Raw genomic sequence first — 25,318 nt, forward strand, 5'->3', positions numbered from 1 at the left:
TTTAAGGAAGCAACACTGAAAACCAGCATTGTAAGTTTATTACTTAAAAAAAAAAAAAAAGTTTCAGTATTACACTGTCATTTTATTTCCCTCCTGTCTGCAGTATAGAACTGTGCAACACGGGTGCACCCATTACAGCGAAGAGAAATCGCCGAGAGCAATTTCTGGTTAGCATTACGGAGCAGCCGCTGCGTTGCCGCCCTGCAGCCTGCTCGGAGCTTGGGAGAGGGTTTTTTCCTGAGTCTGAGCCTCAGGTATCATCAGTTCAGTAAAGCTCAATCCCACAGCAAGGAAGGAACATAAAAACCGTGGGTGTATTTGACGGTAAAAGAAACTAGCTTGCAGTGATTTTAGGAGGAGGTTTCCCTGAAATAGGTACAACAAATACTGTATTCAATTCTACTAGAAAGCCCCTCTTAAGTAATTCCAGGTAAATACCCATTAAGCAATGTAAAAACAGAGTTAAGCACTGAACAGGAACTCCTGCATTACATGCTGAGCACCATTTATCACTCCATGCCAACAGGCAACTTGTGAGAACCTCTCACTTAAAGACACATTTCCCATTAGCTAATTAAATTAAACTCTAAATTTAGTAGTTCGTACTTGCTCTTAAACTGACCTGTTCCATCTTGGCAGTTGCTGGGATGGGGAAACACATCACATTACTATATACAGTCAGTCTTTCTGCGAGCAGACACTGAGCCTGAGTGGCAAAAAGCCTGTATAAAAATGCTTGTTTGCTCCAGAACTCAGCTGGTCACTGTTTGCCAGGAACGACATCAGAGTAATCTTTCAATACTCCAGCCAAATGGTCATTGTGAGTCTTAAATCGGCGTTTCTTCTGAGAAGCGGGTTTCTTTCTCCTCTGAATAGGAGCCTGCAAGAAGAAATAAACAGTAGTCAAGAGATCTGCCCTCCAGCTGCGACACCTGACCCGCTGTGCTGTCCACAGGCTCTGCCTTGCTGCGAAGGAGAGCTGTGCATGAAGAAAGGGTGGCCAGGAGGGGAAGGTGGTTTTTTATGCAGGAAGAAACAACAGCAATCAGTCCAAATCCAGGCAGGGAATTGGCAAAGGGTACAAAGCAGAGCCTCCCAGTATCTCATGCGCTGTAGGAGAGCTGGCATTTGTTTCTAAGTGAGATTTCCAAACACTCTCAGGCAGCTACAGAAGGAGGTACATAGCCCATATCCACAATTACGTGCTCAAAGACCCATTTAGCGTACAAGGGATCCACGAGAAATGCCTACGTGACAGCAGGCATTAAAACATCTAGTGCAGTGACGGCAGAAACCAAGAACAAATCCTGTGTGGAAGGGCTCCTGTGAAAGGACAGTTTGAAGCCCAGTGCAAAAGAGGAAAAATACAGTGTGTCACATACAAATAAATGTAAAAAAAAAAGTAAAATAAACTTGTTAGAAGCTAGGAAGAAAGCATCTCTGGAGACCTTGTTGCCATTTTGGCCTCCCAGTAAAACATGGGCATATCGCACCCATTTTGTGGAACAGTGTTATGTGAGGTGGTTGGCAGGTTAGAGGATTTGTATTGGGGTTTCAAGGCTATTTAGCAGAAAAGAAAAAGAAAATGAAAGAGAAAACCTTCTCCCCAAAGAGTAGCTATTCTTTCGCTCCTAATGCATCGTATGGCTTTAAGCAGAAGCTTCCACTTTGGAGCTCAGAGGGATTTTTGGCATTTGCCCTCTTCTTGATGCTGCTTGGATTACGCTGGCTGAAACAAGTTATAAAAACACTGGCTGCTGGCTACAGCATTGTTGTTTTGCAGCTTCTTAAAACTGGTCGCAATTCCCTGAGCTACACAAAGCAGCTGTGCATAGGCTCAGCAATGTGTTTTGGAATTAACACTGCAGGGTCAGGAAGGGGGAATCTCTCAGAAATCTGTAATTTGCATCTCTTACTATTTTCTTTGGTCCAGCTTCTTGCATGGAAGAAATACCCTGTCGTTTCAGGTACTCTTCGATTTTCTCCTCATCCATAGAATCCACGGGAATGCTCCTCCACAGCTTCTGAAATTCTGCAAGACCAAACAAACCCTCATTTCATATCCCAGTGAATAAAGCTTGGGCAAAGCCCTGCACCAAGGGGGAGAAATACACTTGAGCTCAAACGCTGAAGGACTCTGATATATCAGCCTGTGATGCAGCAATCGCTGCCAGCAGGCACCCAATTAGCACAGCCTTTACCCTCTCCAACCGCCGGATGCGCTTCCAAAAAAAGCCAACACGCACAAAAAGAGAAGCCCCCAACACTTAAGGGAAGAAGATGAGCTGATTCTCATCCGTGCTAACTGCACTCCAGCGTGCCGGCATCAAGAGCACCCATTGGCAGTGTGTGCTTTTAATGGTAATTTGCTGCAGCGTCTACCTTTTTGCCCAGCACCTCTGTAGCTGTGCAGACTGTCAGCATGTTTTATAAGCCTCGGTTCAAACGGTCTTGGTGAAGGGCAATAACTAACCATAAACGGCAACTTCATTTACACATCTTCTGCTGCCATTGTCATGGGAGACTCGACATCTCATAGTCCAATTTACTGAAGATTCAAGACATTTACTTCAGTGGTTTTAAGCTCCTTTATCGCTGTAATCTAATACATACCATGCTGTACAGATAATAAATTACTAGAATTCCTCTGGTGTTAAAAGAAGAGAGATACCTTAAAAACCACAGCAGCAGGAAAAAAGACAGAGACAGTAAGTCTTAATTAGAGCAGCTGCCATCTGCCTGAACACTCTCTGCCTCATGTAAAGTTTCACAGAGTCTCTGGAATGCCTTCTCCAGGCAGCGGCTGGTACAATCCTACCTCCCCTCATTCCCCAGGCAGTAAGTTAGATATATCCTGTCAGCAGGTTTGGCTAACAAACTATAAATAAAACACGAGGCACACATAGCAACACAAGACTAAATTTTTCCCTTTATTTCCAGACAAATTTAGTATACAGTTGTCAAAACAACCACAACTTCTGCATGCGTAAGAAGTTGTCCTGTGCAGCAGGCAATGAAACGCTCCAGCGACGATCTGCCACAGATACACTGGCTCTAGACACACTGCAGCAGAACAGCACCGCAAAGAAGGCGTAAGCGACAGAATTCCTTCCTGTACTTGGACCCATTCCCTTCCTAACGCGTCTTGTTTTTCTAGGAAAGCACATGCTTTTAGTCTCAGCTTGTTCCTTCCCTTCCCAATACCAGCAGCAAGGGGCTGTTCAAGCTTCCCAGGAAACAAAAGAAAGGAATTTTGCCAGTGGAGAACAACAACATTCATTTTTGGTAACACAGTGCTTTCGAAGAGAGCTGAATCCTGTCAAAACACCGCTTTTGGTTACATGGAGATAGTGCTTTCCCGTTCGGGCTATGCAGCACAACAGGACCATTGAGACAGCAATCTTCAGGTAACTTAATGCAGGGAGTGACGACGCTGTAGTCAAGACATTCTGTCTCCTCATCCGTTTTAGGTGTGATTCCAGGCTCTTGGCATATCTTGTGGTGCCTGCTATCACAGATCATCTCTCACCTAATCCTGTTGCAGCAGGTGGAAAACGTTGTGTTATGATCAAAGCTGAACACACAAGAGACATTTCTCAGAGACGTGCGCTCAGATGAAAGTCTTAACAGCAGCAGCTTGAGCAAGGGTCCTAGCATGTCCTCTGGACTGAGCAGCACAAGCTCTTTCAAGCTGTTTCCTTTCTGTTCGTGCCCTCTCTCCGTCTTGAGCACCCAAACAGGCCAGAGCAGGACCCTGAGACGTGGTGGTGGTTGGAAAGAGGGATCACACGCTGGCTGTGCAAATGCTGTATCGCACTTTGCGAGAAACCGTGCTCCAAACCACGTGTTTCGTTTCTGCGATTCATGCATTAAGTGAGAAGGGTGCCCATAAACAGATGAATATTAAAGAGATCCCAGTTAGAGATACTCTGAGGTTGCACTGCCCTATACTGCCTTTGGCTCTGCACAGACAAGTCCTGTGAGACCCAAAGAGATGCACAGCAGTTTTCGAAGACGTATGTGACAGGCACGTGTACAGCAGATGGAGCAGAAGAGAGAACTGGTAACGGCTTTTACATGACAGTGGCCTTTTTGTTAAGATGTTCTGCTACAAACACAAATGATCCGTCTTCTTATTAGAGCTCACGATACACGGACAAATATGCTTTGGTGCAAAAAAAAAAAAGCTGAGGATAGCTCCTTAAGGGTAACTAGCCTGCATTCTTCTGGAGAACAGAAGTGAAAAATTAAACACTAGAAAATAAATGGCCAGCTCTTCAAGGATCAAAATGCACAGAAGCGCAGATCACAGTTAATACCTAACCCCAGCATTTTGCATTTCTTGTAACGCAGCGGTTATACCATCACTACAGCTTCACATTCGCCTTTTAAACTTGTCCAAGAAATATGAATGGAACAGTCACCAAGAACCCAGACCACAAAGCTAAAATGGACTTTAAGTACAGACAGTTTAATTTACTAATTGGCCCCACCAGAATCACTACAAAGTATTCAGCAACGCCACTTAAAAACTCCTTCATAAATCAGGCTGCTTTCAACGCTATGGCTCTGACTCTGGTAATTGCAAAATAATTTCAATGCAGAAGCTCCATGTACAGCACTAAAGTACCTTAATGCGGGGGGAAAAGTGGGAAATCACAAACAAACTGTCCCCTGGCAACACTCAGTGTTAGAGGGTTGGTTCGGAACTAAAAGCGCAGGATAAAGGTGGAGAAGCATTCAGATGGCTGCGCGTACTAGCGGTTTGTATTTAGGGTGCCATCTGAAGAGAAAAGGAAATACGCCCATCATCTCATCAAAAAAAACGATTCGGTGTAACACCAGATACCAAGCTAAATGCAGGAACTGAAGAGAGCAAGCAGCTGTCTGGCTGGCGCTGAACCATTTCCACATTACCTGTCAGATTTATTCAGAAGTCTCCAAGGACTCTGCCCCTATCAGCTAGTGAAAGTTTAGACCTTGGGAATACACTATCTGAATTATTGTGACATCCTCTCTGAAATGCGAGAACCTATGGGAAAAGCTGGCAGTAACTATAGCTCTCGACAAACAACGCTCCACGATTGTGGCTGTGGTATTTCTGCACCTCCAGGCCGAACATTCATACCCTTAACCCACGACAGAATGAGATTTCTCCAACTTCTTTGAGGAGAATCTGAAAAACCATCCCCCCGGCCTTTCCTGTGGCTCCTAGCTTGTAAAATCAACAGCTCACGAGAGGGGTCAGTGACAAGGAAATGGCACCCAACGACCTGATTACTGCCCTCCACCGCCTTTGGAACACATCTCCGAGCTTATGGCTGGCCAGGCAGGAGGATGTGGGGGGCTGGCCGGGCTCTAGGAGGAGAGAAGACAGAAAGAGAACCGCTGTGCTCAGCTGATGTGTCTGAGGAGCAGACAACGTAACGGTGACAGAAGGGTGACCTCGAAACACCAGATCCATTTTTCACGATGTCTTTCTTTTGTCTGTGACAAGGCGCAGAGAGCTTGGTACCGGTGTGAGAGCAGGGAGGGACTGTTGGAGCAGAAATCTCGCCACACGCTGGCCTGCTTCGGCCAGGCACGGAGAACAGGATCAGCTGCATGCACTCCTGCAGCATGCAGCCATTCCAATCCCAGAGCACATCCGATTTCCCTTCTCCACGTCCTCTCGACTGCAAGGCGATCTTTACACCATCAGAGCATGATGAAAGTGGGAGACTCTTCACTCAGATCCACTAAACTATTTTACAGCTAGAGCCAGAACAAGCCTGTAACAGCTATGGAAAGACAAAGCTGTCAAGCAGTCAAGTCCTAAGCTTCATCTGACCACAGCAGGCTGCATTCGGACAGGCTGACAATTCCTCCTGCCGCTTGGGCTGTTATGACAAGACAGAGCCCAGAAAAAATCCCCTACAGAGAAATTTCCAAAGAGTTTCTGACCAAAGCTACGCAGGTGCTGTGATCCCTAAAGGACACATGTGTTTTCTGCAGAGAGCTCTTAAGTCCTAATGGAAATGCAGTCTTTTCCAGCACAGGCAGCAAGCTGTGGTCATCGCACCCTGAACAAACAAATCCTGTATGCAGTATCTTGCAATTTGACCACTAAAATATTTCAATTCAGAAGCTAGACAGAACTAGCACAACTCACAGGCTGCTCCCTTGCTCCTCCAGGTCACTAACTCCTGGTCTCTCGAGTAAGGAGAAGAGGGACCGAGACCTGGAGTGCCACAGCAGGCTGAGTGAAAGGCCAGTTCAGATGCTTGCTAACATCTCTAGCATCGAGCTGTCTGCACGCACAGACTTAAAACAAAGAGCTTGGACCAGTGTAACAAGCACAGAGCAAAGCAGAGGGCAGCATAACAAAGGTTTTACAAATGGCTTCTCTCTCTGAAATACCTGAGGGGTAAGGATGTTCCTGCAACTTTACTGCATGGGGGGCCTCATATATGAAAGCAGTTTGCACCAACATTCCCTGAGCAATTCTGCTCCAACACACTCTTTCTATAAATGCTTACATATGGGAAACAGTGTCATGGGTAAGTGGCTGCACAGTGACTTCAGTGTAGTTTATCCTGCAGCTCTGACTGCTTCACCTGCTCTCGCAAAAAGGCTGAGATGGCTCCTGGAGATAAACTTCTGTACCATACCGGTAATAAAATCTGTCAGAGATCAGAAACAGCTTAAAAGTCTTCACTGAGCTGAACTAAAACCTGAGCACAGGACAAGAACAGACAACAACATTTCTGTGGAGAGGACAGAAGGGAAGAAACAAAGAGCAGCAGGGAAGATGGAGTCCTGCTCCACAGCAGTCCCAGGGAGTACAGTACTAGATTTGTACCAGACAGAAAAGGTGCCCCCGGACCGTCTTGGAATTCAAAGCCCTAAGTCCTCACTGATCCTCAGCAATTTTTGTACTGTTAAATTGAAGAGGCTTTAGCCATTCTTTAAATCTCTTCAAAGGCACTTAGGAAGAACAACACATGTAATTACTAAGTATCCACCTTTTTAGGCATTACAGTATTTCCTATATTGCCTTCAGACGTGAAAGACATCATCTCTAGTAGTGAAGCAATCGGACTGGCGTTTCAGTATTCAGCCCCACGGTAAAAGCTTGGTTCACATGCAAAGTGCTTGCTTAGCCCCAGCACAAAAAGGCAGTGCTTTACTTGGCTGAAGCACCTGAAATCCAGCCTGGCTTTTATAAACCCGTTCAGCTACACATTACTGACAGAAGATTAATTAGTCAGGAAGTCACGATGGAGGAACACATGCAATCTGAACCTTCTTTGGCTAATCACAGAAAAGGAAGAACAAAAGCTGTTCCTCACTACGCATACCTTCTCCAGTACCCTGGAGATCACGATATAGGTGCTGCACCAGTGCTGAAATACACCGGGATTTATTTTCCAAAGGGGAGAAAGAAAAGCTCGTTCAGCCATTAAAACGACTGCAGTCAGGGCAGAGGTAGGCACTGCCAGGAAACAGTTCCTCCCACTACTTTAGACAGCAACCTCCAAACTGCCCCAGCAGCTCCTCTTTCTCTGCTGATGGCTGGTGGAGCTCAGACAGCGAGGGGAGAGGAACTTTTAGAGGACAGTAATCCCAGCCAGCATGTGTTCAAAACTGGAGTGTGCCACACAGCAGAATCATGCACTGAGCAGTGCAGAGCCCTTATTTCTAAGGATAAACATTAAACTAGAAACATATTTTGAACTGTCATCAGTTGCTAGATCAAAGAGCTAGCTTCAACACTTCAAGGCTTATATTGCAGTCTTCTAAAATCTCGTTTTAACATTGCTGGAGATAATGAGCTGAAATAGCACAGCTAATGCAGGAACGTGACATAACTCATCCTGTACGCAGACAATTCTGCCACGGACTCCCTAACAGACATGCTTGTAGTGCCCTGGAGAGAATCTCAGAGTGAAATTGCTCTGGAAGGATGGGTTTTCCTCATCACAGGATAACACGGTTGAAAAAAGGACCCATTCCAGCTGCAATAAGTAAGTGAACCCACTCAGGGATGTTTCAAGAGTTGTGGCATACGCAGGCAGATCACAACGTTCACAAAAGAGAAAGGATTCTGCCCCCCCTCTCTCAGAACAAAGCATTATCTTCCGCGTGACAAGAAAAGCAAGAAAACTGCAGGAACAGAACAAAAAAAAATCACTTTCTGATCAGATGGGAACATGCTGCCACCTGCGGATGAAAGAAAGCAAGGCCACCTTGAACTATGAGCACATTGCACACTAGTGGTCCTTTCATTAGACACTAGAGACTTTAATGCCTTCCTCGCTGGGAGATTGAGCCAGCCAGCTTAAACATTTAGTTTCATTTTTTTTGTGTTTTTTTTTTTTTTTTAAAAACTTTTTAACCTTTCCGCCTCTTTCTCAGCAATGGGCTGCACTACTTGTTCCTAACCACTGATGGATCAGTGCTGGACGTGCTAAAATATAATACATTGCATACGAACAGCCTTGGATTTTTACTGGCTCCCTGACAGAGTTGGCAGATTTCCTTTGCTACTTCTTAATAAAACGGGTTCTTTTATTAAATTTCACAGTTAATCTTGGAGTTATTACAAACTAAGAGCACTAGAATAGAGATCTGCTCTGCTAACCCTTTTAGACTGGCTGGGTGCCAATTATCTGGAAAAGGTACAAAAGAAGAAATGATCAGCAATTGTGACTGTAACACAACCAGTAGCTGCTAAAAACTTAAAAGCTTTGTCTACTGCAATAGAGCTGATTTCTAAAGGTTTTGGCAAAGCTAGGATCCCTAAAAGCCGTGGGCTGTTGGACTGAAGAAACCCAATCTGAACAAGATGACAGTGTTAATGGTAAAACTGCAGGCATTTGGGAGGTTACAAATTCCCCACTAAAGGCAGATTGAGGCTTACGATTCTGCATTTCACATATAGTTTGGGCTCCCACTAGGAAGAAATGCCAGAAATTATGGTTTAAAAGAGACTCAAATATTTTGAAACTATTTTTATACTTTTAGGTGCTGTAGGTGACATCTACTAAATTATCTTTGTGGAAGAAAGCTATTATTACTGAGTGTACAAATGTGGTACGTAACAAATAAGTTGCTCAATCCTAGTTAAAATAGGGTCTCTCTGAGCTATTCAAAGACTAAGAGCTTTATATCTTGTTCCTGTATGTTCCTATATGTTCCATTCCTATGGTCCTGCAAGTAGAGCAGCCGAAGTTTCTACAACTCTTTCCTTCTACGATAAGATGGCTTTATATGGCTTGTGAACAAGTGAACAACAGTAAGTGTTCAGTGTCCTTGAGTTGTTTAAAATTTAAAATCCCTGGTCTTTTACCAGGGATTGCCTTCTCCCTTCTGTACTTACAAGTATCTGATGTTGGCATAAATGTCATTATTGCAACACATCCCAATTTGCGTAATTAATTTCCACTCCCAGCTCTAGGAAGCAGCAGTACCCCACACCTACACTGCCCTCCCAGTTGTCAACTGCCCCTTCTCAGTACTTCTGCTCATATCCCCTCCCTGTCTGCTTTTTCCTTCTGTTCCATTCCTGGTACCTCATCGCATTCACCAACGAAAGACACAAGATTTATAAGCTGGAAAAAAAGAGCAAACTTAAACCCAGAAGGAATTCCTTTGTTTTTTGGCTGCCCTTTAGGCAGCAAGATGTTAGATGCCATTTAAGTCACAGGCAGGTGACTTTTGGTCTTTTCTGTCATACTTACACTTGAATTGCTGGGTTCCTGCTGCCATGTATCCAATATAAATCAGAGGCTATTACCTCTGAACTCACTTGCTCATTACTTTTGTTAGCCTTGTGTTAATATAAACCCTTCTACTGACTGAATCTGGATATACCTAAGATTTGATTATGACATTAAAAGACTGCTTATACATACACACAGCTGCCTAAGATGAATGCTAATCAACTATCATGGAAACATGTAAACAAACACCTACCTTCATCCACAGTAAACTGACAACTCTTGTCATTGTAGAAAAGAATTTTCTTCTTATCAGGGCGATTAACAAAGATGATCTGGTCCCCTAAAGCCTCGAAAACAAACACAAAAGAAGAACTCAAAATCACTTCATTTCCAAGCACAGGGATTCCAGCTTGAACAACAGACCCAGATTTGTGCTACAAAAAGATCAACCAGAGAAGCAGCAAAGTAACCTGCAACAAAAAGCATCCAAAGGGGACATTGTCAATAAGTGCACTAATAAAGCAAAGACGAGATACAGGGGGCTGAGATCAAGGGATAAAAGCACCACTAAATGCTTTCAGTTGCACCATGGGAGATCAAGCGCCTTTTGGGGGAAAGAACTTTGACAGCTGTGCTGAGACATCAGGCCAAATCTGAAAGTAAAGAATGATGTCCAGAAAAAGCTATTCGACCTTCTGAAATAGGTTTTGAGTTATCTAAAGAACAGAAATAACTCATGACAAAATTCTCTCTTAGCCTCCGTGTCCCCTCTGAGAACCTAACTAGAGCAGGTTCACTCACCTTTATGGCTTTCTGTGCATTGGGTAGCCCTTCCTCAATATCTTCTAAAAGGATTCCTCCCAGCCCTCGCTGGTCATGCTTGTCCAGGAGCCTGAGCAGAGCCTTTTTATCTTTCAAGTTGTACTTAGGTTTGAAAGCATACTTCCCATCTACAACTTCTATTTTCGGATTGTTGACTAGAGCCTGTAATAGGAACATCAACTTTAAAACCTGAAAAAGAGTGCACACTAGTACATTTTTCTAGTATGATTTTCAACAGCTACAAACACATCAGCCACGTTAGAGCTGCCAGTTTGGAGGTTTGAGTTTGAAACGGATTTTAAACCCCTGGATCTTAGATCCAGCCTAGGTGTAATTCACCGCAACATGAAGCACAAAGCACCAAAGGAGGCTTAGCATCATTCACTTAATGCCCTTGGGATTGAAGGTCCATGAAGCCTCTTATGGCAGAAAGCCGCACATGTTCCTTTTTGAGAAAGTAATGAAAATAAAAAAAGGATGGAATGCAAAAAAAAAAAGTGCTTTGGCTGAATATAGAGTGCAAACAGACAACTCAGCATGTCAAAATCGGGTCATATGCATGTTATGAACGTGAAAGGCATTACCCTGGGATGAACAAAACAGGAGTCAGTCTTCCCCAACTGCTGTCAATTGGCACCAGCAGCTGTAGAAGAAATTGAGAAGAGCAGACCTCCTGCACAGCAGGATTTTACTTATGATGCCAGCTTGAGTGAAGCTGACCAGAAGCTCATGGACAATTGAAATGATTTAAGATATGCTCCGAATCAGTTTTGCTGTGCAGCCAGTACCATAATGGAAGTTCACCTGTAACAGAGGGCAACTCTACTTAGTTTCTTCTGCAGATGCCAGCCTGACCCTGAAAGGAGAAAGAGAAGAGACACAGAAAGAAGAAAGGAGGGAGAAAACGCCTGTAACAGAAAAGGTAACTAAATTTGGCACTGCGGGATGTTCGTTCACCTTTTCTTACCCAGTAGCAACTCAGTGGTAACTTTATGTAAACTTCCTGGGAAGAGCTCTTTGGTTCAGACTTGATATTCTGATTAATTACAGAAACAACCTGGAGCTACCCTTCAAAGTTTTCAACGAAGCCAATTTTTCATGGTAACAGCATTGCTGGATTGGAGATTTCTGTACCCCAGAGTATTAGCACTGGTACCAAAGGAATGCTACAGGCTGTATTAGTTAAAACCAGCCTAGTTTTACTACACAGAGGTTTTTTCCCCATGCATCAACAGCCTTTACTACTTTGTTGCAAGGGTTTTAAATATGATATGAGCAAACCCAGATAAAGTATAAATACCAAATACGGTTATTTTGTTGGTTTATTAGTCTTGAAATCCCATTAAGACATTCAGATCAATTAAGCATGAAGATGGACATAGTGGCAAGTTACAACAACTCTGTAGGAAGGACACCTAGCATACAGCGTGAGACTAATGAACTTTGCGATCTATCACCCCCCAATTCCAAACATGGATTTCGCATCAGAATTCTTCATTTCAGTAAATAACAAAGAACTGTAAGTCTATGAATTTTGTGCCAAACTCCTTTTGTTCAGTTAATTTAACATCCTGGACACTGGAAGAACTCTCTGCTTTGATTTTTTTACGAAGAAATTCCTTGAGAAAAACAATTTGAGTATACAAAATTAGTAACGAATAAATTCATTGGACATAAAACTTACTCTTTGTGCAGTAATTCTAACTGCTCCTTAAAAATGTCAGAAGAGCTTTCATTTCAGAGTTATTTCAATAGCAGGAGGCACAAGACAGAAATGTGAATCAATGCAGTTTCTCAAAGAAGAACTTTTATATTTATAGAGTCTGTAATTAAATAAATCTGTATAGTTCAGGTTTATCATTATCCTTTGATCTCTATTAAAATCTAAACTTTTCTTTACCTCGCTCATTAACCATTGCTTCTGTTTGAGTCCAATATCTAAATGCTGTGTTTCATCCAAAATCTCTTCTAGGGTTAATGGATGCGTATCACCACGCTGGTGCCGAGTCTGGAAAAGTAAACAGCCTCTATCAGTGATTTGTACTTCTTTATTCAGCAATTCAACTATCGTAAAGTAACAAAAATTGGCATAAAAAGCATTAAAAAGGCATTAAAAAAGCATAAAAAAGCATAATTTACAACTTCTATAAAAGTGGGATAACGTAGGGTTTTTGAGAACGAGCAAAAAAATTGTTAGTACCAGCTGAGATCAGGAACAAAATAATTTGTCAAGCACCAAATTACAAGTTACTTTGATAAATAGCTCATGAATCCTACAAGCTGGCAACATCTTCCAATTCCTATTTCTAATGCAAATAAAAACCATTCTCCTGGTTTTACGTTGACCTGGAATAATTGGGATTCCAGTAACAAAACAATGTACTGGACGCTTTGTTTTACAGAGAGCATTTTAAATTTAACAAACTAGTTTCTTGAAATTCAGTAAAAGAATTTTAGACTGAAACACTCAGCATCGTTTAGCTACCAGAGGAGAATACGTAACTAAAACATTTCCAACCATTATACTTTTACATCAAACCACTGTACCTTCATGTAATTCACTATCTTAGCAAGGACTCCAAACTTGTAGCCAGAGCCTCCTGAAAGGGCTTTCAGGTTAAATGATCCATTGCTGTGATCTACAACAGGAGAAAAAAAAAAAAAACAAAACCACAAATAAACAATGGTTTCAACAACACCTCGATAGACTCTAGCTCCACAGCCCCTCAGGAGCACAGTGATGAACAGAAACGCATGTTCCAGGCACAGTCATCCTTGGAGGGCTCAGTGTTATAAGCACGCTGGGTGTGGAACACTTCTGAGCAGACCTCCATAAACATGAAGGTATTGGGACTTGAGCTTTAAAAAAACAGCAAGCAACGGCAGCGTTAATACCCTAAGAGCACACGTTTAATTCTGTGGTTTAACATACCATAATCATTTATGCTACCTTAATTCATGCTGAAATAACACACTTCATCTGTGCCCCACGATTATCGCTGCTGATAGCTTCATAACGCTGAGTAGGAGCAGAAAGCACCACTTATTTCAGTTAGCGCACCCCAAGTAAAGTAAGGTTGTATTTGTTGTCATGGGCTTGGTTTTCAGTTTGTTTGTTTTGAAACTAGCTCTAGGGGAAATCTTATCAAAAAATCATAAATTCAAATTGCTTCACTTGGCGTGCTGCATCACTGAAACAACAATTAAGCATCCCTTCTGCTGCCAGGTCTGGCTCTATCTGAACGTATCATGAGGTCTGTTACTGCATAAAGTTTCAAAAATTCTTGCAAGGCTGAGTTAATGAGTTTTATTAACTGCGTAACATGGTACATTAAATAGGAATATCCACAAACCACTACCAAAAGCCACAGGTCCATTACCAGCATAACGTTGTTCAAACTTAAGAGCAACAGCTTTTCAGAATTTCAACTATTCCAGAAAAAGGAAAGTCCCCTCTTTGTCACCACAGGAGTTTTTAAAATCCATTGTTGATTAAATTAAATTTGACCAGACAGTTGAGATCTCAGAGATACTGAGTTCCTGTTACTTCTGTGAAAAATAGGTTGAGGGACAGAAAGAACAATGGAAGTGCCTTAGCCGAGACAGAGGCTGCAGTGGGTGCCAGGCAGAGCTGCTAAGCAAAGTCTTTGCCACGCTGTTCACTGTGGTTAAATGTCGATGCCCTTGCTAAGTTCCAAGGAAATTGCAAATTAAGTTTCCAAAGTCACCATGATTCATCTGAATTTTGTCAATGTCTCTCCCACAGCACCTCGGCCTTCTTCTTAGTTGATCTGTAAGTTGGTAATAAAAGGCAACATGAAGTGGGAATTTTGGATGTAGTCAGCTTTCAAACAAATCTACTTCTGGTAATTTTGGTGAAAACTCAGATGGAAACTGGTGCTAGTGTAGTAAAAGGCTAATGCTGAAGCAAAGCTTGTCAAATCTAAAACTTGGCAACTGCTAATTCCCAAGCGATTACATGATGCTGTATTAGAGGCATTACACTGCCATGTAACAATTCTAAAATTAACGCAGGACAATCAGTGTAACTCCAGCTACATAAGAACATTTTATTCTGGTTACCAAATTAAGTGAGAAGAACAAAAGCCAGCTCCCCCTAGAAGTCTAGCCTTTGGGGATTTTTCCCCACAGGATCCCCTTTTAACATTAAAAATTTATCTGAAGGAAATTTTGCAACGTGTAACGGCAAGTCTGAAGCAATTGAAGTAAAAATCAGGAGCTAGAACAAACAGCTAAGGCGACTTATCACGTATTTGTTCTGTCAATTGCATCAAGAAGATTATCTTGTTTAATCGGCCTGGCTATGGCACGCCACAGCTCCTGACAAGTCAGTCTGGGCAGGCTGTGAGGCTGGAGCCTGCGGATGTTAACGCTTCCAACGTCACGGTCTGATCGGCTGCCTTCCAGTGCAGAGCAGCGCGGGGCACGGCCACCAGCGCGCCCCCGTGCGCTCCTCAGCTACCGAGCCCAACACGCACAAAAGCATCCTGAAAATAACGAGTCGGGGAGAGGCAGCTTCCTAATATACGCAGCAAAAGTCCAGTTTGTGAATAATTTCCTCCCGGGGTTGAGGGCTTGATGCAAATGAGCACAAAGGAAGTTGTCAGCAGCACCATGCGCTGGCCAATCGCAGGGAAGCTCCATCTTAGCTGTGCCATAGGCTGCATTAAAACAGGGAACGGCACGGCGCTCTTTCAGCATCCTTTCAGGCAAGAGGTAGGTGTGCATCATTTTCTAACGTTGTCTTCGGTTTGTCTTGATGACTGCAGGAAAATATGCCTGTAACATGCAAGGCTGTAAAAAGCTTCTTAGGATCAGGGTGATTTTTCTCTAGATGTAGCAGGATTTTATTCTGCTGAACACAGAGGAGCTCGTCCTGCACTATCAGGCAGGCACTTTCACCATCTGTGTGCTAATGGAAAATTGATGACCGCTCCATCTTACGGAAAAGCTAACACAACGAGCCAAGATTCAGTAAACAAAATGGATTTGATGCTTACTGGGGAGGCCGCTTGTTTTCTGCAGCCTCACTTCCTTATAACTGATTCCGTATGGTTTTGCGGAAATGACAGTGAAAGGATTTTCCTTAAAAAATTAAAATAGACTGTTAAAGCTGAAATTTGAGAATGTGTCTCCCAGGAGGGTATTCTGTAAACCTCATCAATTACACCGGCTAAAACAGATGCGTGTTCATGGATGTGCTAAAAACGTGTTCCAGAAACCGGTCTGTTAGGGTAGGAAGAAAACCCCTTTGCGTATTATCATCATTGTACAGATCGGAGCACTGATCAATCCAACACAAAGAGGTTATAATCCAGCTGATTTGTAAATGCCATCACCCCAAGATGTCTATTCGGTGGTTTCTCGAACAGGACTTCCTCCGTACTGCATTGAAATGATTTTTTGCCAGTCATTTCCCTCTGCTCCATGCATATGATTTCAAATAAAGCTGCTTTCCTGCAGCACCTGGGAAGGAGGATACTTTTAAATTAAATCCCCACATAGATATTAGAGAACCCAGTTCATTAAACATTTAACTCACTCAATTCTGGGTAGCCCAACCGCATGCAGATCAGACTGGCTTACAATATGAATTTAAATTGCGCTACTTTGGTCTGGTGCAGTAGCGACGACAGCCAGGAGCAGCTGCTACTTGCCTGCCTCGCCCCAGCCAAGCCTGAGCTGACCACCACCCTGGGGGAGCACCGGCTCAGCCGTTCAGTTCAGTTCAGCCTCCCCAGGTACGCAGGCAGAGCCCTAATGGTGGCAGCAGCCAGCCCTGCGGGAGCAGCTCCTCTCCTCTCACCTCACCTCCAGAGCTGGTGGCTGGGCAGCGTGCCGGGCTAGGAACGGGTCGTCGCTATGCGACACAAGCGTGCCCAGCCCCTCCGGTGGTCCCAGAGCTTGATTTCCATTGATACTGCTGAAAATACGGTATTTCTTATCGATAGAATAAGATAATTGTTGTACCTGGTGTTTACAGAGTGAGTGAATTTATCAGTAATGATGCCAACAAAATCCCATCTCAGAGATCTGTTCAAAAGGTTCAAAACAAAAATCCCCTATGTTCTTCCGAGGATATCCTCTTGCCATTTAAAATATATATTTAAATCTTGCTTGTGTTAGTTATCCCTCAAAAGCGACTCCAAATCCTTTTATTCAGCCTCCTCTCTCACTGATTTTCATTTCCTCAGACCACCCCTTCAAGAACTCCCTTGAATTTAGCTCCATCCCCTGTGAAACAAGCCAGCTGAGTGTCCTGCCTAGACCGTGACCAAACCAAACCTGTCTCTCAAAGCCAGACCCAACTCAACTCACTGACATTTTTAGCTTGGATTTGCTATACAAACTTCCATTTCAGTCTTACTTTGTGCATTCATTTACAAATTTGTGCATTCATTTACAAATTTAACAGAAGAAAGGGTAAGTTGCTGCAACTCCTCCAGTAAATATCAAAGGCTAACGCCAGGCCCTCTTCTCACCAACAAAGCTGGTCCGTTTCAATTAACTCCAGTAAAAATGGAAGGATAAAGAGATGGAAGGATGAAGAGCAAAATGTATAGCAGTTGAATGATTAAAATAAGATGTGCATGGCAAGCTGGCTTGGCCGCATCATTCTGGTTTTCATTAACACCATTTATTTTATTATTAAATAATGACAGATGATTGAACTGCTTTAAGCAACCTGCTTCAGCAGACCCCATCACACTTCTCCTTTGCCGCATCTTGTTTATTTAGGCATTTTCTGGTTGTCACTTGCTAAACAGGCTGATTGCAGAATTATTTCTAGGCTATGCAAGGTTCATTAAAGCATTATCTGTGAGCACAGCTTAACGAACAAAACACTGGCGTTGCCCCTTGGTTCTGTAGTTTTAATTATTGAATGAAATTAAACTACATGTGGGTAACCAGGACTATTTTGTAACAAATATAGAAACATTTTTACTTTTTGCTTTCTGTTCAAAGCAAAAATCTTTCATTGAGGCATGGAAATAAGACTCCAGAAAGAAATAATTGCCTGAGGGACCCAAAGGCCATGACAGTATCCTCCAGTATGCTAGGCCAGATAACCAGGAGTTACTGTAGCTCCTCAGATATATTTTTTATTACTTCATAGACTATATACCAGCAGTAGTGTAAGTTCCTTCTGTTTTGGGAGACAAAGCCAGAGAAAGAAGGAAACCAAAAAAGAGACACACAACTGTAAAGCTCTTATTGCCAAACACCTCATCTGCCATAACCCACAGAGAAATCCAGAGACAGACACAACTGCTTTTTGTGTTCTAGAAATACTACACCAATTACTGAGACACAGCTTGCTTTCACGCTTTCACGCAATGGCCTTTCTAAAACTGCGTGCCTTGACAGCAATATCACTCATGCCAAAGCTGTATTTGCCGAAACCAGCTTCTCACTTTCTCTCCCCCACACCATAAAGCAGTATTGTCTTCTCCTGGGTCCGAGCACACGGCATTGGGCAAAAGACAGGATACTGTCCTGGTGGCTAAGCAGAGACGGCAGATGAAAATAAGAAGGCAGAGCTCAGGAAGGGTTGGGTTGGGTGTTCCTTCTGCCTCTCCTAATGGCCACAAATGGACTGAGATTTCCAGATGTGCAGGAACAGCTGGGGAATGAACACCTCAGGAAGTCCGGCCTTCTTAGGTCAAAAAGGTTTTGCAGTGGTAATGAGTCTGTACTAACAGGCAAATCCAAAATGAGTTTTCAGAAACCAAGATTGTATTTGTGAACTAGAAGGACAAGGGAAAGCTCAGCCCCATTCTTTGGAAAAATCCTCCAAGATAGTTATATATATCCGTTCTTTAAAAAGCTTTCTTTCTCTATGCCAAATAGGGAACCAACCAACCAACAAAAAACAACCAAACAAGCAAACAAATTCAAACGATATTAACATACAGAAAGTTCTCCTAAGCACTCAGCTATGGGAGATGGCAAAATGATCTCCCGTTTTTCCAGGAATGCCAAAAGATAGCAGCAAGCTTTCACGGCACAGAAATACTAAGCTTCAGAAGTAAGGGCAGACCGGTTGTTGAAACCACTGTACACCTTCAAATTACCTTTGTAACCTCTTTGTCTTTGCAGGTACTTGAAATAAAGAAACAAAACTGTTTAAGTTCAGAATAACTTACATACTTTGTGCATGTATGGAACAGTCACACTGAACCAAATGTTGCAGACAAGTCACAAAGTTTACATTTTGGTCTGATACTTTTGTGAGCAAATAAACCCATTCAACAATCCATGTACTGTAGGCGGTGTGAGCAGACAGTCTGAGACAAAGTTCTTCTAGTTTGGGATAAAAATCACAGTATATTCTTGATCAACAGAGCCCTCAACAGCTTTGTTTTCTGTTTCAGCCCCCAAATCTGTGACAGAGAATACGTTAAGGCAACTCTGCGAGAATGGCAACCCTCAACGCCACTCACTGGAACGAGACCACATCCATTTACCAGTACCTGGGCTTCCAAGTGCAAAAAATTTACCCCTTCCACGATAACTGGAACACTGCCTGCTTTGTTATTCTGATCATATTCATCTTTACTGTCGTCTCTCTGGTGGTGCTGGCATTCCTCTACGAACTGCTAGACTGTTGCTGCTGTGTGAAAAACAAAACTATGAAGGACTTGGAGAACGAACCCAACCCTGTTAGGGCGATGATGAACAGCTTCAGAAAGAGCGAAACAGAGGTGGTGTAGGAAGGACTGATCATCAGCACTTGAACAACGTTTAACACCTTGAACAAATCCTCTTGTACCTTACCAACGAGCAAGTCCCATGTGTTTTTTTTGTTTCTTTTGGACTTAAATGTAATAGCAGCAGTTCCCATTTTATCTCTGGATGTGAACTTGAATAATTAGCAAAGGCTTTCTGAGTGCTTAGCAAAAGGATGATCTGTTGCAATGTTATGGTGGAAGAAAAATTCTTTGTTTTTAAATGCATTTCTGTTGTTCATATTGAGTTACTAGAGTAGATCCTTGTCTACCTGAACGAACAAACGCTGCTTAACACGCATAAAACGGTGTTGCTTAACTGGAAAAAATCATTTATAGAAATGCTCAGCAATGTGATCATACAGAGCACAATGGCACAGCACCGGCCTCCCACTGAGGTCAGCCATACAGGCACAAGACAGACATATAAGGGATGAGGGGAAGAAAGATAGGAAACGTCAGGGTTTAAAGGCAGGAGATCCCATGAGACAGGGGGGCTCGTGTGAGTTCTTGCCTTTGGCAGCTCTTACTGCAGGTTCCTTGCTCTAAGAAAATAGGGTGATGGGGGGAAAGCAAGCCAGCATGAAATTTATCCCTAAAATAGTCTTTGCTAACCTCCTGTGGTACAATTTGACCCCTTCTCCCTCCCTTCTCCAGTTCCAGAGAACTGCTCTCCCCTTCCTTCATATTCAACCTGTTTACCAGCTTCTGGGTGTCATGACACTGCACTATCTTAACTCCTATTATTTCCACAAAAGCACACTGAATTTAGGACCACGGTCTGGAAGAAACAGGGTCACCTTTCCGTCCCAAGGCTGCTGCCTCTATGCCACCTGTGACACTACAGGGAATCAGACGTGCTGGACGTGTCAGCCCCACCTCAGCTTTTCAAAGCTGAACTGCAGCTGACCGAGTTCTTGCCACAACGCAAGCAGACAGGCTGCAGATCTCCCCTCACCAACGACAACATTCCCTCCCAGCCACCACGCAGTTTGCAGGTGTCCACATGCTTCACAGAGGAGGCCACGTCACGATAATCCCTGCACTAGAGATGGTGGGATGGATGAGCAGCAAGACGTGGCTTTGTTTTGCACAAGAGACCCTCAGAGAAGTTCAGCAGCCTGCGGATGCATCCCAGAGTTCGACCTCTCACACCTCTCTTTCTCACAAACCGACCACAGAAAACCTGGACCATCGGCTTTTACCTCTAGCTCACCACATCATCCTTCCGTGTTGCGTGGCATCTATAGCTTTTAAAAGACGAAAGTTTTGCCTTTACAAATTACAGCTGTAATGATGATGCCCAAATGCGTAGCCCTCAGTACAACCCAGTAAGTCCCTCACTGCTGGACACGCAGAGAAAAGCAAGCCAGTGAGAAATGTCCCAACCAGACCAAAGGTAGGCGTGGGACAAGATATTTAACTACATAAAACCTAAATAATGCTCCTGACATTAGGGAAACAAAGCCCACCTAACGGCCAAATGAACAAGTAAGCTACAACACCAATCCTGCAGTTTTATCCCTGCTAGAAATACCTCCGTGCCATGGCCAGTACCTGTAATGATAAACTTTTCTGATAAAAGTTTTTTTTTTTATAAACTCCCTCTCTCAGGTTTCGTATGCCTAAGCAACAGAAGATGTGGACACGGACGCTGAAGGACTTGCTAATTTGACTCATGTTCTTCCTGGTTGGCGAGCAGCAGTCAGACAGTACCCAGGCCACCAGTAACCAGGAAGCTCCAGTGATTAATCTGGAAGAGCAATCTCCCTTCTTCAGTCACAAAACGACACCACTATCACCGCAAACATTCATCTCCCGCACACTAACCAAGACCAAATGGTGTCAGCCCCGTACGCAAAGAATGCTTTCAGCTACAATCAAACTACAAGCACAATTACCAGAAGCTGACGTCCCAGCTACAAGACAATCGAGGAGTCACCCCAAGACACGTGACGAAGGTCCCATTCGTGATGTCCTCTGGACTGGGGCGCTGTGCATTTGACAGACTGCTGTCCTGCTCACGAGAGGCAATGGAAGCCGTTGGGACACGCTGCACTAACGCACCTCTTCCCTGAAAGCACCCACTCCAAACACAACAGGACTGCTTTCCACCGGCAGCGCTCCCCTGACCGCTGCCCTGCACGCGGGGAGGCAGCATGCAGGAGCAGCACAAGCGCGTTGCACCGGCTTCGTGTCCTCGTGCCTTCCCGGGAAGCACACACATGGAGAAGTCTCGGGACCCTCTCCAGCTAAGTGGTTTCACAGGAAGCTGGGTGTCTGCACAAGGAGCAGAAGACAAGGATCTCCCCTTGCGCAGCCCTACAGCCTCAGGAGAATTCTTCCCCTCACGTGAACTAAGCCAGAGAGGCAAGGCTGCGACACAGCTCCTGGAGATTTCAGCTCTTGATGGCCAGGACCACCGCCACAAAGGTCTCAAGAGAAAGACTTAGTGTTGATCAATAAAAAGAAATAAACAGATGTGATCTATTTCCTTTATTTTCCTGTTACTATTCTGAACTGAATAAACAAGGCAGCTTTGAATTTGTCAAGTAACTCGTTCACATAATAATTTTAGACAGCTCTGGTAACAACTATTCTCACTGGAAAGCTCACAACAAATCTGCAGACACGTGCTAGATTTACCCATGTGGTCACTCAAGGATTAGCATGGTCACAATGCCCCTCCATCCCAAAAAAGAGTCAAGGGCAGGTTCTCTGAGTCCTAGAATGACGGAGAACTTGCAGGCTCTGCACACCCAGGGACTATTGATGCTAACACAAAATCACTGGAACATTATTTATTATCTCTGTGGTCACCACACAACAAAACTGGAAAGGACCCTCTATGTTTTCACTTCTTCAGGGGTTCGGGGATTCTCCAACATCACTTTTTACTCCACCTCCCCAAGGCCCCCCTCTGCCATGAGCATATCCCAACAGGTACCTAGCGATCTGGCAATTCAAATAAAAAAATGGGGTTTTAGGCAAAGGACTTTGACTCTGCAGCATCACAGGGCAACGCGTGTGTTGCCTGTGGCTGCTTGGCCCATTCTGTCGTTTGCCACTCTGCACACTTGTTCTGCACCAGCCCCTACGAATACAAGGGAGAGAGCTGGTTTGCTCACTCTCCATTACTTCCACCCTTGCTGATTCTGCAGCAGTTAGTAAATACTCTACAGGGAAAACTGAAAGGAGACCGAACTCATTGTGCATAAAGATGTTAGAAAAGTCCTGAAAGCTTTCTGATACTGTTTGGAGCGAAGCCAGCACCATAAAAATAAAGTGCATTTCCTCACAGCCACACCTTTTATCTGTGTAAGCTCATCATCTGACAACTGCAAAAGCACTTGCAGAAATACCCACCCCACAAAACCGCAGAAACAAAACAACACTTTCTCTATTTATTCTGCTGCTTGGTCACATAGCTACTCAAATCCTCCAGACGAGAGTCACACCTGGACTGCCTGCCCCTTGCTCTTTCCCAGTAAACCCCCCTCCCTCTGGATGCGCACTTTAGGATATCCCACCTACAATTTGATTTTATTTGGAAAGGGCAGCATGGCAAAGGGGCAGTGGAAACCTGGCCTGCTCTGATTTATTTTAAACGTCTGGCTGATAACTTTATTTGGTGCCCTGAGGGGCTCTGAAAACGGAAGTCAGAAAAACTCGCTATTCTTCCCCTTGGACAGAAGATGCTCCACTCCTCCCATCGTCCTTGACATTCTTCACTGCTCTTTTTAGTTGTATTGCTTCATTTAGAGTTTAGAAGTGAGCTACACATGGCACCCAAAACACAAGCCTGCAAGCGGTTTGCACAACAGCATTACTTTGTATCTTAGTAATTCCCGACATCCAATTTGCCCAACAGAGCGCATCAGAGAACTGTGCCAGGGCTTGCAGAGAAGTATTCGCAAGGCCCCCAAATTACTCTTCTCACACAGTAAAAGCAAACGCAGAGCAGGCTGCTGTGCACACACAAGCCCTCTCCCTGCTGCGCCTTTCATTTGTTCGCACTCTTTGGGTGCTGCTTTATGAACTCGTTTGGTTTCAAGAGGCACTTTGTCAGCACCACCACCTCAGGGGAACGAGGCAACTCCTGACTAAGGCAGGCAGATACCTACAGCCGTGTTTGTGAGCTGAGAATAGTTCCCAAGTAAAATGAGAAGGGCTGCTAGCCGCAGTATGCCAGCCAGACACGGCATAAATTACAAGATCCATCTCACAGCTACCTGACTTGAGGCTGGCAGAATTCAGTTTTCAGCACTCTCTCACCAGAAGGACCTAGGGGCCTGGCATTCACTGACATCCACAAACCAAACCCCAGCGTGACACGAAGCGATGCTTTGGCAGCAGCAATTCCTCCAGCCGAGTAACAGCAACGGACAGGAGGAGGCCTGACCCAAGCAGCCAAAGTTTTTTTTTTTTCACATCGTGCAACTGGATTTCTTTGTAAAAAGCGACAATTTAAGAGAAAGAATGATTATAGCCACAAGCAAAACTCGCGGATAGGCTGATCCACGGTAAGACACCCAGTAAAAAGGCAGGAAACACAAAAGCAGCACGGCGCAGGCCACTCTCACCGACCTGCGTTCTGCTTCGAGCTCGATGAGCCACCTTGCTCTACCTTTGCTTTCTTCTTTTTTGAGGACGAGGAGTCAGAAGATGGCGCTGGGCGCTTCTCTACCGCCGGCGTGGAGAGGGCACGCTTTTTGAAGAGCTCTCGCTCCCTCAGCAAGCTCGGATCCATAGTTCTGCTCAGCGAGAAGAGGAAGGGGCGCAGGCATCAGGCTCGGCCCAGTATTTAAGGCACGGCCAGCTAATAACGAACCCGTTTGCCCTCCCCATGCCGCAGCTTCACGCCCCCCCCGCTCCCCTCACGCCCCCCTCAGCGGGTATCCGCCATTTTGTCTCCCCCCCAGCCGCCGCCGCCGCCGCCCCCCGCCCTCCCTCACCCGCCCGCCGCGGCGCGAGGCGCAGGCCGCTCGCCGCCGATTGGGCATTGCCGCCCTCCCGGCGGCCCCCGCGCCGCCCCCGCCCCGGAAGCGGGGCGGCCACCCGTTGCTAGGGTGACGCGCGCGCGCTGGCGGCCATTAACGGGCCCCTCCACCCCCCCCTTTTTTTTTTTTTTACTTCATCTCCCAACGTATCCCACACTTTTATTTTTAATAAGATTTTTTTTTAATAAAGTCTTTCACACAGTGAAAAAAAAAAGCATAGATCAAGCAAAATCAGGCATCAGTGCTACATATAAAATATCGCTCCATATAAAGTAGTTTCTGTCATAGTACACCTAACATTTGTACACGTATACTTCTTACAAAAAATAAATCTTCAGTTAAATATTCCTTTTCTTGTGTCCGCTTTGGGTTTCTTGATCTGGGGCACAGGCACAAGAGGGGCTTCTGAGGCTCCAAACCATGCAGGCACCTTCCTCTTACAAGGGGGTTGTGAACTCTGCAAGAAGGAAAAGGTGTTAAAAAATAGAAAAAAAGCTTTTATTTTTTACATCTCATTCTAACTTACAGTTCTGCACGCCAAACCATGCTAATCAGGAGACATCAACCATCTAACTCTGCCCCAGGACGGCTTATGTCTGTATCCCTGAAGTTCAGAACCTTTTTCAAGTGTATAATCAACTTGGTCATAAATCAAGTGATACCAGGGAAACGTTAGGCATGCCCAAGAAAACCACTGGGCCTGCACCAAAGCATGCTGGCACAGCTCTACAAGTTTTATCCTGATCCTCAGGAATTGCCTTTAAACAAAAATCTGTCAAAATGGCAAATGGAACTGCAGGTGTTCTGTGGAAGAGCACATACCCAAGATGACAAACCTGGGTACCCCAAATTGGTAATGGATCAGCAGTATCAGCTACCTCTCCTAATGACTGCTTGAGAAACAGGGGCTGAAAGCCATCAGTGGCACTGTGGGCGCCTGCCACCTGCCGTGCAATGTTCCTTCTCTCCCTCCACAAGAAAGTCATCAGCTCCGCAGAACTGGTGGAGGACAGTGTGAACATGCTGCACTTTGTGACTGCAG

At 44.4% G+C, this 25,318-nt stretch overlaps 3 protein-coding genes across 16 annotated transcripts in view; 1 reads left to right on the plus strand and 2 right to left on the minus strand.

Moving 5' to 3' along the window:
• On the minus strand, nt 1-24,720 carry GTF2E2 (general transcription factor IIE subunit 2). Of its 4 annotated transcripts, none has more exons than XM_080590443.1 (8): nt 24,598-24,720; nt 23,864-24,030; nt 13,074-13,165; nt 12,427-12,534; nt 10,506-10,688; nt 9,958-10,051; nt 1,917-2,032; nt 1-880 (listed from the first exon to the last, which is right to left on the minus strand). In XM_080590443.1, exons 2-8 carry the CDS (start codon nt 24,024-24,026, stop codon nt 761-763), a joined length of 876 nt encoding a protein of 291 aa, XP_080446569.1. In that variant the 5' UTR covers nt 24,027-24,030; nt 24,598-24,720; the 3' UTR covers nt 1-760. The 4 variants fall into 4 exon arrangements, with proteins under 4 accessions (XP_080446569.1, XP_080446568.1, XP_080446570.1 ...); XM_080590442.1 differs by lacking the exon at nt 24,598-24,720 and adding an exon at nt 24,232-24,343; XM_080590444.1 differs by lacking the exon at nt 24,598-24,720 and having other exon boundaries at nt 9,958-10,044; nt 23,864-24,227.
• Nucleotides 13,164-21,762, plus strand: SMIM18 (small integral membrane protein 18). Its single transcript, XM_080590458.1, has 2 exons — nt 13,164-15,263; nt 18,923-21,762. The coding sequence occupies exon 2, from the start codon at nt 18,968-18,970 to the stop codon at nt 19,259-19,261; it is 294 nt and encodes a 97-aa protein (XP_080446584.1). The 5' UTR covers nt 13,164-15,263; nt 18,923-18,967; the 3' UTR covers nt 19,262-21,762.
• The window catches only part of WRN (WRN RecQ like helicase), a 42,752-nt gene continuing 41,867 nt past the window's right edge, over nt 24,434-25,318 (minus strand). For all 11 annotated transcript variants that reach the window (XM_080590389.1, XM_080590390.1, XM_080590388.1 and 8 more), the window contains one exon: nt 24,434-24,733. In XM_080590389.1, coding sequence (XP_080446515.1) covers nt 24,611-24,733 — 123 coding nt within the window. In that variant the 3' untranslated portion in view covers nt 24,434-24,610. The remainder of the gene's footprint in view (nt 24,734-25,318) is intronic.

Source organism: Anser brachyrhynchus, assembly GCF_964034855.1.
Source record: "Anser brachyrhynchus genome assembly, chromosome: 4".
Taxonomy (NCBI): domain Eukaryota; kingdom Metazoa; phylum Chordata; class Aves; order Anseriformes; family Anatidae; genus Anser; species Anser brachyrhynchus.